A 16,556-nucleotide genomic window follows, 5' to 3' on the forward strand; every position below is an offset into this window, starting at 1 on the left:
TGGGACAGAACCGGGAGAGAACTGGGACAGAACTGGGACAGAACCGGGGCAGAACCGGGACAGAACTGGGACAGAACAGGGAGAGAACTGGGACAGAACTGGGACAGAACCGGGACAGAACTGGGAGAGAACCGGGATGGGCTGAGGGGAAACTGGGGAAGAACCGGGATGGGCCCAGGGGAACCGGGAGAGAACCGGGGCAGAACAGGGAGAGAACTGGGACAGAACCAGGACAGAACTGGGACAGAACCAGGACAGAACCAGGACAGAACCAGGACAGAACCAGGACAGAACCAAGAAAAAACCGGGACGGAACCGGGATGGACCGAGGGGAACTGGGACAGAACCGGGATCCTCGGTGTGGGAACGGGATAGAACGGGAATGCCGGGATAGAACGGGAGCCCTGGGTGGGAACCGGGACAGAACGGGAGCCCTGGGGGGAACTGGGATGTGCTGGGAGCCCTGGGGGGAACTGGGACTGACTGGGACCCTCGGTGTGGGACCAGGATATCCCGGAGCTCCGGGATGGAACTGGGACGTGCTGGGAGCTCCGGGATGGAACTGGGACGTGCTGGGAGCTCCGGGATGGAACTGGGACGTGCTGGGAACTCCGGGATGGAACTGGGACGTGCTGGGAACTCCGGGATGGAACTGGGACGTGCTGGGAACTCCGGGATGGAACTGGGACGTGCTGGGAGCTCCGGGAGCCACGGGCAGGACGATCCCGGCATGGAGGAGGTGAGCGGGAACCAACCGGGACTGACCCCACCCCGGGACTGACCCCAAAGAGGACTGACCCCAAATCGGGACTGACCCCACACCGGGACTGACCCCAAATCGGGACTGACCCCACACCGGGACTGACCCCACACCGGGACTGACCCCAAACCGGGACTGACCCCAAACCCACACGGGGGTCACACCCCGGGACTGACCCCACACGGCCCCGGGGCTGACCCCAAATCGGGGCTGACCCCACACCGGGACTCACACCCCGGGACTGACCCCACACCGGGACTGACCCCACACCGGGACTGACCCCACACCGGGGCTGACCCCACACCGGGACTGACCCCCACACCGGGGCTCCGGGGTGGGAATTCCCGCTGCGGGCACCGGGATGGGGCCGGGCCGGGCGGGCTGGGCTGGGCCGGCAGCCAAATCTGATCCCCGGTCCAGGAAAGGGCACCGGGAGCCACCGGCACCGGGGACACCGGCACCGGGGACACCGGGGACACCGGCACCGGGGACACCGGGGACACCGACACCCGGAGCCCGCGGGACGAGGAGGAGGAGGAGGAAGAGGAGGAGGAGGAGGGGGAGGAGGACGATGGGGACGTGGCCGGTGACACCGAGGACATCCCGCTGCTGGCAGGGGTGACCCCGCGACATCAGCGGCGACAGCAGCGCCCCGCCAGGTACCGGCACCGCCCCCGCGGGACAGAGGGGACACCGGGACACCGGGGACACCGGGACAGAGGGGACACCGGGACAGAGGGGACAGAGGGGACACCGGAACACCGGGGACACCGGGACAGAGGGGACACCGGGACAGAGGGGACAGAGGGGACACCAGGACACCGGGGACACCGGGACAGAGGGGACAGAGGGGACACCGGGACAGAGGGGACACCGGGACAGAGGGGACAGAGGGGACAGAGGGGACAGAGGGGACACCGGGACAGTGGGGACAGAGGGGACAGAGGGGACAGAGGGGACATGAGGACAGCAGGGACACCGAGACTGCGGGGACCTCGGCACTGAGGGGACACGGGGACCGCGCCACCCCTCACTGTGCCCTTCCCCACCCCACAGGGAGGATGAGGACGGCTGGGACTCCACTGACACTGTCCCCGCTGTCCCCTCTGTCCCCTCTGTCCCCTCTGTCCCCTCTGTCCCCTCTGCCAGCCCAGCACCGCGACCCCGCGGGACCTCCGGGATCGGCGGCGCCGGGCAGGACGGTGAGCGCTGCGTTCCGTGTCACAGTGTCACACAGGGTGTCACACAGGGTGTCACACAGCCGTGTCACGGTGTCACACACCTGGTGTCACACAGCCGTGTCACGGTGTCACACAGGGTGTCACACACCCGTGTCACGGTGTCACACACCTGGTGTCACACAGTCGTGTCATGGTGTCACACACCTGGTGTCACACACCCGTGTCACACAGGGTGTCACACAGCCGTGTCACAGTGTCACACAGGGTGTCACACAGCCGTGTCACGGTGTCACACACCTGGTGTCACACAGCCGTGTCACGGTGTCACACACCTGGTGTCACACAGCCGTGTCACAGTGTCACACAGGGTATCACACAGGGTGTCACACAGGGTGTCACACACCCGTGTCACGGTGTCACATAGGGTGTCACACAGCCGTGTCACGGTGTCACACAGGGTGTCACACAGTCGTGTCACAGTGTCACACACCCGGGGTCACACACCCGTGTCACAGTGTCACACAGGGTGTCACACACCCATGTCACGGTGTCACACACCCGGGGTCACACAGGGTGTCACACACCCGGGGTCACACAGGCTGTCACACACCCGTGTCACACAGGCTGTCACACACCCATGTCATGGTGTCACACCTGGGGTCACACACCCATGTCACGGTGTCACACACCCGTGTCACGGTGTCACACACCCGGGGTCACACAGGGTGTCACACACCCGTGTCACACAGGCTGTCACACACCCGGGGTCACACAGGCTGTCACACACCCGTGTCACGGTGTCACACACCCGTGTCACACAGGGTGTCACACACCCGGGGTCACACAGGCTGTCACACACCCGTGTCACGGTGTCACACACCCATGTCACACAGGCTGTCACACACCCGGGGTCACACAGGCTGTCACACACCCATGTCACAGTGTCACACAGGGTGTCACACACCCATGTCACGGTGTCACACACCCGTGTCACGGTGTCACACACCCGTGTCACGGTGTCACTGTGTCCCCCCCTGATCCCGGCCGTGTCCCCAGCTCCCAGCCCGGATCTCTTCGAGCACCTCCAGCACGCCGTCAGCTCCCTGGAACGCGCCGTCTTCTCCCGCCACCGGCGGCCACCGGCGCGGCCCCCGCCCGGCCCGGGCTGGCACCGAGCGCTCAAGGTGAGCCTCGCCACCCCCGCCGGGCCCTCGCCACGGGCACCGACTGACCCCCGGCACCGCCAGAGCCTGGAGGAGCTGAGCCGGACACCGGGCTGGGCGGCGGAGGAGCCTCGGGGCTTACCGGAGGAGGTGGCGGCGGCCGCGGCGAGCAACGAGAGCCTGCGGGCCACCCTGGGCCACCGTGACCGGGAGCTGGGCAGGGCCGCGGCGGCGCTGCGGGAGCTGCGGGGCGAGCGGGACCGGCTGCAGGGCAAGGTGGGTGCGGGGAGGGTGGCGCGCTCGGGGGACAGGCGGTGACAGCACGAGGGTGGCACCGGAGCGGTGCCGGTGGTGCTGAGCGCGGGGTCCGGTTCAGGTGCGGGAGCTGCGGGAGGCTCTGGCCAGGCTGGAGGAGCCGGGGACGTCTGGAAGGGACATCCCTGGGGTTGGGGACATCGCCGGGATTGGTGACATCGCCGGGATTGGTGACACCCCCGAGACTGGTGACATCCCCGGGATCAGTGGCACTTCTGGGCTCGGTGGCACCTCTGGGACCGGTGACAGCCCCGGGGTCAGTGACACCCCCGGGACCGGTGACACCCCCGGGGTCAGTGACACCCCCAGGCTCGGTGACACCCCCAGGCTCGGTGACACCCCCGGGACCGGTGACACCCCCGGGACCGGTGACACCCCCGGGACCGGTGACACCCCCGGGCCCAGCAGCCCCCCGGGACAGCAGGTGAGTGCGGGTCGGGGCACGGGGGGGTCCTGCCCTCGCACGGGGCTCTGGTGTCCCCTCGGCGGGATGGCACCGGGGGTGGTGACAGGGCTGGGCCCCGTGGGATAAACTCCATGGAATAAAAACCCATGGAATTAAATCCCGTGGAATAAAAACCCATGGAATTAAACCCCACGGAATTAAACCCCGTGGAATAAAATCCTACGGAATAAAAACCCATGGAATTTAAACCCCACGGGATCCATCCCCTCTCGATCCAGCCCCACGGGATCCATCCCCTCTCGATCCATCCCCACGGGATAAAACCCCACGGGATCCATCCCCTCTCGATCCATCCCCACGGGATCCATCCCCGCGGGATCCATCCCCACGGGATAAAACCCCACGGGATCCATCCCCTCTCGATCCATCCCCACGGGATCCAGCCCCACGGGATCCATCCCCACGGGATCCATCCCCTCTCGATCCATCCCCACGGGATCCATCCCCTCTCGATCCAGCCCCACGGGATCCAGCCCCACGGGCCGCACCCCCTGCACGTCCAACCCCTCTCGATCCAGCCCCACTCCCCGCTGTCCCCCCAGCCCTCGGCGAGCCCCGGCCGGGAGCAGGAGGAGCGGCTGCAGCAGCTGCAGGGGTGAGTCCCCCCCAAAACCCCCCGAGGCGCCCCCCAGCCCCCCCCCCAGCCCCGCGCGGGGGAAACTGAGGCAGCGGGCGGGCCGCAGGGAGCTGGCGCGGCTGCAGGAGCTGAACCGGGAGCTGGCGGCGGCGCTCGGGGCGTGCAAGGGAGAGGCGGAGCGGCTGAGCGTGGAGCTGGGGCTGCGGGAGGCGCGGAGCCCCGCGCTGAGGCTGGCACTGAGCTGCAGGTGGGGACAGCGGGGGACAGCAGGGGACAGCAGGGGACAGGGATGGGGATGGGACAGGGACAGGGATGGGGACAGATGGGGACAGGGATGGGGATGGGACAGGGACAGGGATGGGGACAGCTCCCCGTCCTGGAGCTCTGCACTGAGGCTGGCCCTGAGCTGCAGGTGGGGACGGGGATGGGGACAGGAACAGGAATGGGGACAGGGATGGGACAGGAGGGGACAGGGATGGGACAGGGATGGGGACAGGGATGGGACAGGAGGGGACAGGGATGGGACAGGGATGGGACAGGAGGGGACAGGGATGGGGACAGGGATGGGGACAGGGATGGGGACAGGAGGGGACAGGGATGGGGAGAGGGACAGGGACAGGGGTGGGGACAGGAGGGGACAGGGATGGGGAGAGGGACAGGGACAGGGACAGGGATGGAGAACACGGACAGGGACAGGGACAGGGACAGGGACAGGGACGGGAACAGCCCCCCCTGATCCCCTCGTCCCCCAGCGAGCGCTGCGGAGGGGCTTACGCCGCCCTCCTGGAGCTGGTGCGGGCAAAGGTGACACCGGAGGGTGGCACCCGTGGGGGTGAGTGACAGCGGGGGACACGGGGACTGGGGGGACTGGGGGGAAACTGGGGGGAAATTGGAGGGTTAAAAGGGAGGACGCTGGGGGGATACCGGGGGGATACCGGGGGGATACCGGGGGGATACTGGGAATTATCACGGAAGGTACTGGGGGAACGCTGGGGGGATACTGGGAATACCGGGGAGCAATCCGGAGGGACGCGTGAGGCACGCCTGGCGTTACTGGGAGATGCCCGAGGGACACTGGGAGGCACTGGGAGCTTGTGGGGCACCCCAAAGCCCCCCCACCCTCACCCCCTGCCCAGGAACCGCGGCAGAACCGAGCCCGGAACCCCCGGGAGCAGCGGAACCGGAAAACCGCCGGGGTCCCGAGGACAGCCGCAGGTACGGGGGGGGGGGCTCGGGGGTCCCGGCTTTGAGCCCCCCCCTCCCCAGCGGGTACCCCCGTGCCCACCGCCCCCCTTGGCCGCCCCGCAGCTGCCGGGGGATGGAGGGGGGAGCGCTGCGGGAGCACATCCGGAGGCTCCGGGCAGAGCAGGCGGCGGTGGAGGGGTCGCTGCTGGACACCCCCGAGCCCCCCGGAGCCCCCCGGGACCGGGAGCCCCGAGCGCGGGCGGAGCGGGCGCTGAGGGAGGCGCGGGCGCTGCTGCCCGGCTGGAGGCGGCCCGAGAAGGAGGAGCTGCTGCAGGAGCTGGCCGTGCTCAAGGTGCGCTGGGGATCATTCCTGGATCCTTCTCTGGATCCTTCCTTGGATCCCTTCCTTAGATCCCTTCCCTGGATCCTTCCTGGATCCCTTCCTTAGATCCTTCCTGGATTCCTTCCTGGATCCTTTCTTAGATCCCTTCCTGAATCCTTCCCTGGATCCTTCCCTGGATCCCTTCCTGGATCCCTTCCTTAGATCCTTTCTGGATCCTTCCCTGGATCCTTCCCTGGATCCCTCTGGATTTCTCCATGGATCTCTCCCTGGGTTTCTCCCTGGGTTCCTCCCTGGGTCATTCCCTGGATCGCTCCCATGATTTCTCCGTGGATTTCTCCATGGATTCCTCCCTGGATCCTGTCCTGGATCCTTCCCTGCATCTCTCCATTGATCCCTCCCTGAATCCCTGAATCCCCGAATCGCTGAATCCCCGAATCCCCAAATCCCCAAATCGCTGAATCCCTGAATCCCCGAATCCCCGAATCCCTGAATCCCTGAATCCCCAAATCGCTGAATCCCTGAATCCCCGAATCCCTGAATCCCTGAATCCCCGAATCCCCGAATCCCTGAATCCCTGAATCCCTGAATCCCTCCCCGGTCCCTCCCCGTGTCCCCTGGCCGTGCCTCAGTTTCCCCGCACACCCAGGAGGCTCTGGCGGAGCTGCGGGAGCGGGAGAAGCGGGGCGTGGAGCCCCTCCCGTGTCCCCTGGCCGTGCCTCAGTTTCCCCGCACACCCAGGAGGCTCTGGCGGAGCTGCGGGAGCGGGAGAAGCGGGGCGTGGAGCCCCTCCCGTGTCCCCTGGCCGTGCCTCAGTTTCCCCGCACACCCAGGAGGCTCTGGCGGAGCTGCGGGAGCGGCTGCAGCTGGAAGAGCGGGAGAAGCGGGGCCTGGAGCTGCTCCTGGCCGCGCACGGACCCCGGGAAGCCGCCCTGCGCCTCCTGCTCCGGCACCGGGAACGGGAGCGGGACGGAACCTCCGGCAGCTCCGGCAGCAGCTCCGGCAGCTCCGAGGAGGTAGGGATGGATCCCACGGGGAGATTCCCGGGATTTTGGGGGGTCCCGAGGGGTGGGAGACAGCTCCGGAATCCCTGCAGGATGCGCGGATCGGGCGCGGGGCAGCGATGGCTCCGCGGAACCGCCCGGACCCCGAGAGGACGCGGGAGGAGCTGCTCCGCATCCGGGCCAGGCGAGAGCGGGGGGTCTGTGGGGATGTGTGGGGATTGGGAATGGTGTGGGGATATGTGGGGATGTGTGGGGTGTGTGGGGATTGGGAATGGTGTGGGGATGTGTGGGGTGTGTGGGGTGTGTGGGGTGTATGGGGCTGGGGATGTGTGGGGATTGGGAATGGTGTGGGGATGTGTGGGCTGTGTGGGGCTGGGGATGTGTGGGGTGTGTGGGGCTGGGGATGTGTGGGGATTGGGAATGGTGTGGGGATGTGTGGGGTGTGTGGGGCTGGGGATGTGTGGGGCTGTGTGGGGATGTGTGGGGTGTGTGGGGTGTGTGGGGTGTGTGGGGATTGGGAATGGTGTGGGGATGTGTGGGGTGTGTGGGGTGTATGGGGTGTGTGGGGATTGGGAATGGTGTGGGGATGTGTGGGGTGCGTGGGGCTGGGGATGTGTGGGGCTGTGTGGGGCTGGGGATGTGTGGGGTGTGTGGGGTGTGTGGGGATTGGGATGTGTGGGATTGTGTGGGGATGTGTGGGGTGTGTGGGGTGTGTGGGGTGTGTGGGGTGTGTGGGGTGTGTGGGGTGTGTGGGGATTGGGATGTGTGGGGTGTGTGGGGATGGGGATGTGTGGGGTGTGTGGGGTGTGTGGGGTGTGTGGGGTGTGTGGGGCTGGGGATGTGTGGGGTGTGTGGGGTGTGTGGGGTGTGTGGGGTGTGTGGGGTGTGTGGGGCTGGAGATGTGTGGGGTGAGTGGGGAGTGTGGGGTGTGTAGGGTGTGTGGAGTGTGTGAGGAGTGTGGGGCTGGGGTGTGTGGGGTGTGTGGGGCTGGGGGTGTGGGGGGTGTGTGGGGTGTGTGGGGTGTGTGGGGTGTGTGGGGATGGGGATGTGTGGGGATTGGGATGTGTGGGGTGTGTGGGGTGTGTGGGGTGTGTGGGGTGTGTGGGGTGTGTGGGGTGTGTGGGGTGTGTGGGGATTGGGATGTGTGGGGTGTGTGGGGTGTGTGGGGTGTGTGGGGTGTGTGGGGTGTGTGGGGTGTGTGGGCTGGGGATGTGTGGGGTGTGTGGGGTGTGTGGGGATTGGGATGTGTGGGGTGTGTGGGGTGTGTGGGGTGTGTGGGGTGTGTGGGGTGTGTGGGGTGTGTGGGCTGGGGTGTGTGGGGTGTGTGGGGTGTGTGGGGCTGGGGATGTGTGGGATCGGGAGTTCTGTGGGGCTGTGAGGGGATCGGAAATTGTCGGGGGCTCGGGATTCTGTGGGGCCGGGATGGACACGGGGGTGACACGGGGCTGTCAGGGGGTGACAGGGGGTGACAGAGGGTGACACGGGGGTGACACGGGGCTGTCAGTGGGGTGGCACAGGTGACCCGCGTGTCCCCAGGACGGAGCAGCTTTGGGGCCGGGAATCCGGTGGGGCCGGGATGGACAGGGGGGTGACACGGGGGTGACACGGGGGTGTCCCGGGGGTGACAGGGGGGTGACACCCGTGCCCCCAGGACGGAGCAGCTGTGGGGGTGGGGTGTCACGGGGTAACACGGGGCTGTCAGGGGGTGACACGGGGCTGTCAGGGAGTGACACGGGGGTGACACAGGGCTGTCGGGGGTGACAGGGGGGTGACACGGGGCTGTCGGGGGTGACGCGGGGGTGACACAGGGCTGTCAGGGGGTGACACGGGGGTGACACAGGGCTGTCAGGGGGTGACACGGGGGTGACACGCGTGTCCCCAGGACGGAGCAGCTCCGCGGGCGCGCTCAGGAGCTGGCGCTGGCCCTGGAGCGGAGCAGCGCTGCCAGCCGGGCCCAGCAGGCACAAAGCGCCGCCGCCACCATGGAGCTCTTCCAGGCGCACAGGTGGGCACGGGGGTCCCCTGGGGGTCCCTTGGGGGTCCCTTGGGGGTCACCTGGGGTCCCTTGGGGGTCCCTTGGGGGTCCCCTGAGGGTCCCTTGGGGTCCCCTGGATGTCCCTTGGGGGTCTCCTGGGGGTCCCTTGGGGGTCTCCTGGGGGTCCTGGGCACTCTCGGTCCCCTGGGGGTCCCCTGGATTTCTGGGTCCCCTGTGTCCCCCGGCTCCCTGAACTCCCAAATCCCCGGTTCCCCTGACTCCCTGAACCCCCAAATCCCTGCCTCCCCCGATCCTTCCTGAACCCCCGATCCCCCCACACCTCCCGACCCCCCCCTGAACCCCCTGAACACCCCCGGAACCCCTGAACCCCCCTAACCCCCGGACCCGCTCCTGACTCCCCGAACTCCCGCGAACCCCTGAACTCCCCGAAACCCCAAAGCCCCCGAACCCCCTGACTCCCCGAACCCCCCTCACTCCCTGAATCCCCTTGACCCCCACACTCCTGGAACCCCCGGAACCTCCCGAACCCGCCTGAACCCCTCTCAACCCCCCGAACCCCGCGAACCTCCCGAACCCCCCTGAACCCCCTGAACACCCCCGAACCCCCTCTCAACCCCCCGAACCCCTTAACCCGTGAACCACCCTTACTCCCCTGACCCCTCTCACCCCCCGAACCCCCTCTCACCCCCTCGAACCCCCCGAACCCCCGAACCCCCCGAACCCCCCGCACCCTCCGAACCCCTGGAACCCCCAGAACCCCCCTGACCCCTCTCACAGCCCCGAACCCCCCGAACCTCCCGAACCCCCCGAAACCCTGAACCTCCCTTACTCCCCTGACCCCTCTCACCCCTCTCACCCCCCGAACCCCTGAAACCCCCCGAGCCCCCCTGACCCTTCTCACGCCCCCCCGAACCCCCCGAACCCCCCGAAACCCTGAAACCCCCCGAACCTCCCGAACCCCCCGAAACCCTGAACCTCCCTTACTCCCCTGACCCCTCTCACCCCCCGAACCCCTGAAACCCCTCTAGCCCCCAGAACCCCGCTGACCCTTCTCACTTCCCCCAACCCACCGAACCCCCAGAACCCCGCTGACCCTTCTCACGCTCCCCGAACCCCCCGAACCCCCCGAACCCCCGCAGGTCGCTGGCGCTGGCGCTGCGCGGGGCCCGGCGCAGGCGGGCGGAGCAGCTGCGGCGGCTGCAGGAGCGAGCGGCGGCGCTGCGGGACCAGCACGGCCGCAGGGAGCGAGCCCTGGCCCGGACACTGCGGAACCTCCGCAGCGGCGGAGAGAGCTGCGTCTAGAGACACCCCAAACGGCCTGCGGGAACCCCGAAATCCACCGGGGAACCCCGAAATCCACCGGGGGGGAAACGGGAATTTATGTGGAACCCCAATAAAGCCATGGAGAACCCCGAAAATTCATGGGGGAACTCGGGAATCGATGGGGGAAACTCAGAAAGCGAGGGGGGGAACTCGGAAATCCATGAGGGGGCACGGAAATCCATGGAGAACCCCAAAAATTAATGGAGAACCCCGAAAATTCATGGGGGAACTCGGAAATCCACCGGGGGGGAAATGGGAATTTATGGGGAACCCCAATAAAGCCATGGAGAACCCCGAAAATTCATGGGGGAACTCGGGAATCGATGGGGGGACACGGAAATCCATGGGGAACCCAAAGAAATCCATGGAGAACCCCGAAAATTCATGGAGAACCCCGAAAATTCATGGGGGAACTCGGAAATCCATGAGGGGGCACGGAAATCCATGGAGAACCCCGAAAATTCATGGGGAAACTTGGAAATCCATGGGGGGGGAACGGAAATTTATGGGGGGACACGGAAATTCATGAGGGAACTCGGAAATCCACCGGGGGACCCCAATAAAGCCATGGAGAACCCTGAAAATTCATGGGGAAACTCAGAAATCCACGGAAGAAACACAGAAATCCACGGGGGAAACTCAGAAATTCATGGGGGGAACTCGGAAATTTATGGGGAACCCCAAGAAATCCATGGGGAACCCCGAAAATTCATGGGGGAACTCGGGAATCGATGGGGGAAACTCAGAAATCGATGGGGGGAACTCGGAAATCCATGAGGGGGCACGGAAATCCATGGAGAACCCCAAAAATTCATGGAGAACCCCAAAAATTCATGGGGGAACTCGGAAATCCATGGAGGGGAAACGGGAATTTATGGGGAACCCCAATAAAGCCATGGAGAACCCCGAAAATTCACAGGGAACTCAGAAATCGATGGGGGGACACGGAAATCCATGGGGAACCCAAAGAAATCCATGGAGAACCCCGAAAATTCATGGGGGAACTCGGAAATCCATGAGGGGGCACGGAAATCCATGGAGAACCCCGAAAATTCATGGGGAAACTTGGAAATCCATGCGGGGGGGAGCGGAAATTTATGGGGGGACACGGAAATTCATGAGGGAACTCGGAAATCCACCGGGGGACCCCAATAAAGCCATGGAGAACCCTGAAAATTCATGGGGAAACTCAGAAATCCACGGAAGAAACAGAGAAATCCACGGGGGAAACTCAGAAATTCATGGGGGGAACTCGGAAATTTATGGGGGGAACTCGGAAATCCATGGGGAACCCCAAGAAATCCATGGAGAACCCCGAAAATTCATGGGGGAACTCGGAAATCCACGGAGGGGAAACGGGAATTCATGGGGAACCCCAATAAAGCCATGGAGAACCCCGAAAATTCAAGGAGGAACTCCAGAATCGATGGGGGAAACTCAGAAATCAATGGGGGGAACTCGGAAATCCATGAGGGGGCACGGAAATCCATGGAGAACCCCAAAAATTCATGGAGAACCCCGAAAATTCATGGGGGAACTCATAAATCCACGGGGGGGGGAAACGGGAATTTATGGGGAACCCCAATAAAGCCATGGAGAACCCCGAAAATTCATGGGGGAACTCCAGAATCGATGGGGGGACACGGAAATCCATGGGGAACCCAAAGAAATCCATGGAGAACCCCGAAAATTCATGGAGAACCCCGAAAATTCATGGGGGAACTCGGAAATCCATGAGGGGACACGGAAATCCATGGAGAACCCCAAAAATTCATGGAAAACCCCGAAAATTCATGGGGGAACTCGGAAATCCACGGAGGGGAAACGGGAATTTATGGGGAACCCCAATAAAGCCATGGAGAACCCCGAAAATTCACAGGGAATCTCGGAAATCCACCGGGATTATTTGGGAAATATTTGGGAATTATTTGGGAATTGATCTGGGAATTATTTGGGAAATATTTGGGAATTATTTAGGAATTTATCTGGGAATTATTTAGGAATTTATCTGGGAATTATTTGGGAATTTATCTGGGAATTATTTGGGAATTTATCTGGGAATTATTTGGGAATTGATCTGGGAATTATTTGGGAATTATTTGGGTATTATTTGGGAAATATTTGGGAATTATTTGGGAATTGATCTGGGAATTATTTGGGAAATATTTGGGAATTTATCTGGGAATTATTTGGGAATTACTTGGGAATTATTTGGGAATTATTTGGGAAATATTTGGGAATTATTTGGGAAATATTTGGGAATTATTTGGGAATTGATCTGGGAATTATTTGGGAATTATTTGGGAATTTATCTGGGAATTATTTGGGAAATATTTGGGAATTATTTGGGAAATATTTGGGAATTATTTGGGAATTGATCTGGGAATTATTTGGGAATTATTTGGGAATTTATCTGGGAATTATTTGGGAATTACTTGGGAATTATTTGGGAATTATTTGGGAAATATTTGGGAATTATTTGGGAATTTATCTGGGAATTATTTGGGAAATATTTGGGAATTATTTGGGAATTGATCTGGGAATTATTTGGGAAATATTTGGGAATTATTTGGGAATTGATCTGGGAATTATTTGGGAATTATTTGGGAATTGATCTGGGAATTATTTGGGAATTATTTGGGAATTATTTGGGAATTATTTGGGAAATATTTGGGAATTATTTGGGAATTGATCTGGGAATTATTTGGGAATTATTTGGGAATTATTTGGGAATTATTTGGGAAATATTTGGGAATTATTTGGGAATTTATCTGGGAATTATTTGGGAAATATTTGGGAATTATTTGGGAATTGATCTGGGAATTATTTGGGAATTATTTGGGAAATATTTGGGAATTATTTGGGAATTGATCTGGGAATTATTTGGGAATTGATCTGGGAATTATTTGGGAATTATTTGGGAATTTATCTGGGAATTATTTGGGAATTACTTGGGAATTATTTGGGAATTATTTGGGAAATATTTGGGAATTATTTGGGAATTGATCTGGGAATTATTTGGGAAATATTTGGGAATTATTTGGGAAATATTTGGGAATTATTTAGGAATTTATCTGGGAATTATTTGGGAATTATTTGGGAATTTATCTGGGAATTATTTGGGAAATATTTGGGAATTATTTAGGAATTTATCTGGGAATTATTTGGGAATTTATCTGGGAATTATTTGGGAATTATTTGGGAATTATTTGGGAAATATTTGGGAATTATTTGGGAATTGATCTGGGAATTATTTGGGAAATATTTGGGAATTATTTGGGAATTGATCTGGGAATTATTTGGGAATTATTTGGGAATTTATCTGGGAATTATTTGGGAAATATTTGGGAATTATTTGGGAATTGATCTGGGAATTATTTGGGAATTGATCTGGGAATTATTTGGGAATTATTTGGGAATTATTTGGGAATTATTTGGGAAATATTTGGGAATTATTTGGGAATTGATCTGGGAATTATTTGGGAATTGATCTGGGAATTATTTGGGAATTATTTGGGAATTTATCTGGGAATTATTTGGGAAATATTTGGGAAATATTTGGGAATTATTTGGGAATTTATCTGGGAATTATTTGGGAATTATTTGGGAATTTATCTGGGAATTATTTGGGAATTATTTGGGAATTTATCTGGGAATTATTTGGGAATTATTTGGGAATTTATCTGGGAATTATTTGGGAATTACTTGGGAATTATTTGGGAATTATTTGGGAAATATTTGGGAATTATTTGGGAATTGATCTGGGAATTATTTGGGAATTATTTGGGAATTGATCTGGGAATTATTTGGGAATTATTTGGGAAATATTTGGGAATTATTTGGGAATTGATCTGGGAATTATTTGGGAATTATTTGGGAATTGATCTGGGAATTATTTGGGAATTATTTGGGAAATATTTGGGAATTATTTGGGAATTATTTGGGAATTCCACTGGAGATCAAGCGCGGGCCCGGCAGCGGCCGGATCCGATTTCCTCCTTCGTTCCCGGATCATTATTTTGGGGTTTTTGTTGGATTTTGGGGTTTCTTTGTTTTCCCAAGGAATTCCAGGCCTGACCCGGGGGAAAGGCCGGATTGGGATCCCCCAAAACCCAGCCGGATTTTCCAGGAGTTATTCCATGAATTTTTTTGGGAATTGGGATCATTTTGCTCACGGAATCCCGGAGCAGAACACCCTAAATCCAGGGAATTCGGGGTTTGATTTCATTTATGGCCATCCCTAATTCCAGGCTTGGTTTTCCTCTTCCCTTAATCCCAACCCCACGTCCCCGTTCCCAGCCGGATTTTCCAGAGGCTTTTCCATGAATTTTTTTGGGAATTGGGATCATTTTGCTCACGGAATCCCGGAGCAGAACACCCTAAATCCAGGGAATTCGGGGTTTAATTTAATTTATGTTCAGTTTTGCTCTTCCCTTAATCCCGACTCCAGCCGGATTTCCCAGGGGTTGTTCCATGAATTTTTTGGGAATTGGGATCAGATCCCAAAATCCAGGGAATTCGGGATTTCATTTCATTTACGTTCAGTTTTGCTTTCCCTTAATCCCGACCTCAGATGGATTTTCCAGGAGTTATTCCATGAATTTTTTTGGGAATTGGGATCATTTTGCTCACGGAATCCCGGAGCAGAACACCCTAAATCCAGGGAATTCGGGGTTTGATTTCATTTATGGCCATCTTTGTTTTCCCTAAATCCCGACCCCACATCCCCGTTCCCAGCCAGATTTCCCAGGGGTTGTTCCATGAATTTTTTGGGAATTTGGATCAGATCCCAAAATCCAGGGAATTCGGGATTTCATTTCATTTCTGGCCATCCCCAATTCCAGCCTCATCTTTGCTTCCCGTCAATCCCGGGACACGGATCGGGAATTCCGGAGGCCGAACCTGAACCGGCGCCTTTTGGGGTTTTTGGGTGTTTTGGGGTTTTGGGGGTTTTTGGGTGTTTTGGGGGTTTTGGGGTTTTTGGGTGTTTTTGGGGTTTTTGGGTGTTTTTGGGGTTTTTGGGTGTTTTTGGGTGTTTTGGGGTGTTTTTGGGTGTTTTTGGGTGTTGGGGGTGTTTTGGGAGTTTGGGGGTTTTTGGGGTTTTTGGTTGTTTTTGGTTGTTTTGGGTTGTTTTTGGGTGTTTTTGGTTGTTTTTGGGTGTTTTTGGGTGTTGGGGGTGTTTTGGGAGTTTGGGGGTTTTTGGGTGTTTTTGGGGTTTTGGGGTGTTTTTGGGTGTTTTGGGGTTTTTGGGGTTTTTGGGTGGTTTTGGGTGTTTGGGGGTTTTTGGGTGTTTTTGGGGTTTTTGGGTGTTTTTGTGGTTTTTGGGTGTTTTGGGGTTTTTGGGTGTTTTGGGTGTTTTGGGGTTTTTGGGTGTTTTTGGGGTTTTTGGGTGTTTTTGGGTGTTTTGGGGTTTTTGGGGTTTTTGGGTGTTTTTGAGGTTTTTTGGGTGTTTTTGGGGGTTTTGGGGTTTTTGGGTGTTTTTGGGTGTTTGGGTGTTTTTGGGTGTTTTTGGGGTTTTTGGGTGTTTTGGGGGTTTTTGGGTGTTTTGGGGGTTTTGGGGTTTTTGGGTGTTTTTGGGTGTTTGGGGGTTTTTGGGTGTTTTTGGGTGTTTGGGGGTTTTTGGATGTTTTTGGGGTTTTCGGGTGTTTTTGGGTGTTTTGGGTGTTTTGGGGTTTTTGGGTGTTTTTGGGGTTTTTGGGTGGTTTTGGGTGTTTTGGGGTTTTTGGGTGTTTTTGTGGTTTTTGGGTGTTTTGGGGTGTTTTGGGGTTTTTGGGTGTTTTTGGGTGTTTGGGGGTTTTTGGGTGTTTTTGGGTGTTTTTGGGTGTTTGGGGGTTTTTGGGTGTTTTTGGGGTTTTGGGGTGTTTTTGGGTGTTTTGGGGTTTTTGGGTGTTTTTGGGTGTTTTGGGGTTTTTGGGTGTTTTTGGGTGTTTTGGGTGTTTTGGGGGGTTTTGGGTGTTTGGGGGTTTTTGGGGGGTTTTTGGGGTTTTTGGGGTGTTTTGGGGTTTTTGGGGGGTTTTTGGGTGCTTTTGGGATTTTGGAGTTTTTGGAGTTTGGGGGTTTTTGGGTTTTTTGGGGTTTTTGGGGTTTTTGGGTTTTTTGGGGTTTTTGGAGTTTTGGGTGGTGGGGTGTTTTTGGAGTTTTTGGGGTTTTTGGTGTTTTTGGTGGTTTTGGTGGTTTTGGTGTTTTTGGTGTTTTTGGAGTTTTTGGAGTTTTTGGTGTTTTTGGGGTGTTTTTGGGGTGTTTTTG

The 16,556-nt window shown here is 58.1% G+C and overlaps 1 protein-coding gene across 1 annotated transcript; it reads left to right on the forward strand.

The window, feature by feature from the left end:
- The first annotated feature begins 261 nt into the window (after positions 1 to 261).
- On the forward strand, positions 262 to 10,289 carry USHBP1 (USH1 protein network component harmonin binding protein 1). The gene is made up of 16 exons (XM_088067601.1): positions 262 to 358; positions 508 to 739; positions 1,181 to 1,419; positions 1,817 to 1,962; positions 2,998 to 3,125; positions 3,189 to 3,380; positions 3,481 to 3,843; positions 4,344 to 4,480; positions 4,569 to 4,709; positions 5,215 to 5,294; positions 5,599 to 5,677; positions 5,771 to 5,999; positions 6,821 to 7,003; positions 7,084 to 7,175; positions 8,874 to 8,996; positions 10,127 to 10,289. Exons 1-16 carry the CDS (start codon positions 321 to 323, stop codon positions 10,287 to 10,289), a joined length of 2,565 nt encoding a protein of 854 aa, XP_087923727.1. The 5' UTR covers positions 262 to 320.
- The last annotated feature ends 6,267 nt before the right edge of the window (positions 10,290 to 16,556 follow it).

This window comes from Pseudopodoces humilis, chromosome 28, assembly GCF_049639895.1.
Source record: "Pseudopodoces humilis isolate 2021_Gansu_Grassland_sample_001 chromosome 28, ASM4963989v1, whole genome shotgun sequence".
NCBI classification, from domain to species: Eukaryota; Metazoa; Chordata; class Aves; order Passeriformes; family Paridae; genus Pseudopodoces; species Pseudopodoces humilis.

Bases quoted from the DNA above. Each gene is read 5' to 3' on its own strand.
- USHBP1 (XM_088067601.1), top strand. From the start codon at position 321: ATGGACCGAGGGGAACTGGGACAGAACCGGGATCCTCG. The intron at 1,963-2,997 runs GTGAGCGCTGCG...CCGTGTCCCCAG, and splicing joins CGGCGGCGCCGGGCAGGACG to CTCCCAGCCCGGATCTCTTC. The intron at 7,004-7,083 runs GTAGGGATGGAT...GAATCCCTGCAG, and splicing joins GCTCCGGCAGCTCCGAGGAG to GATGCGCGGATCGGGCGCGG.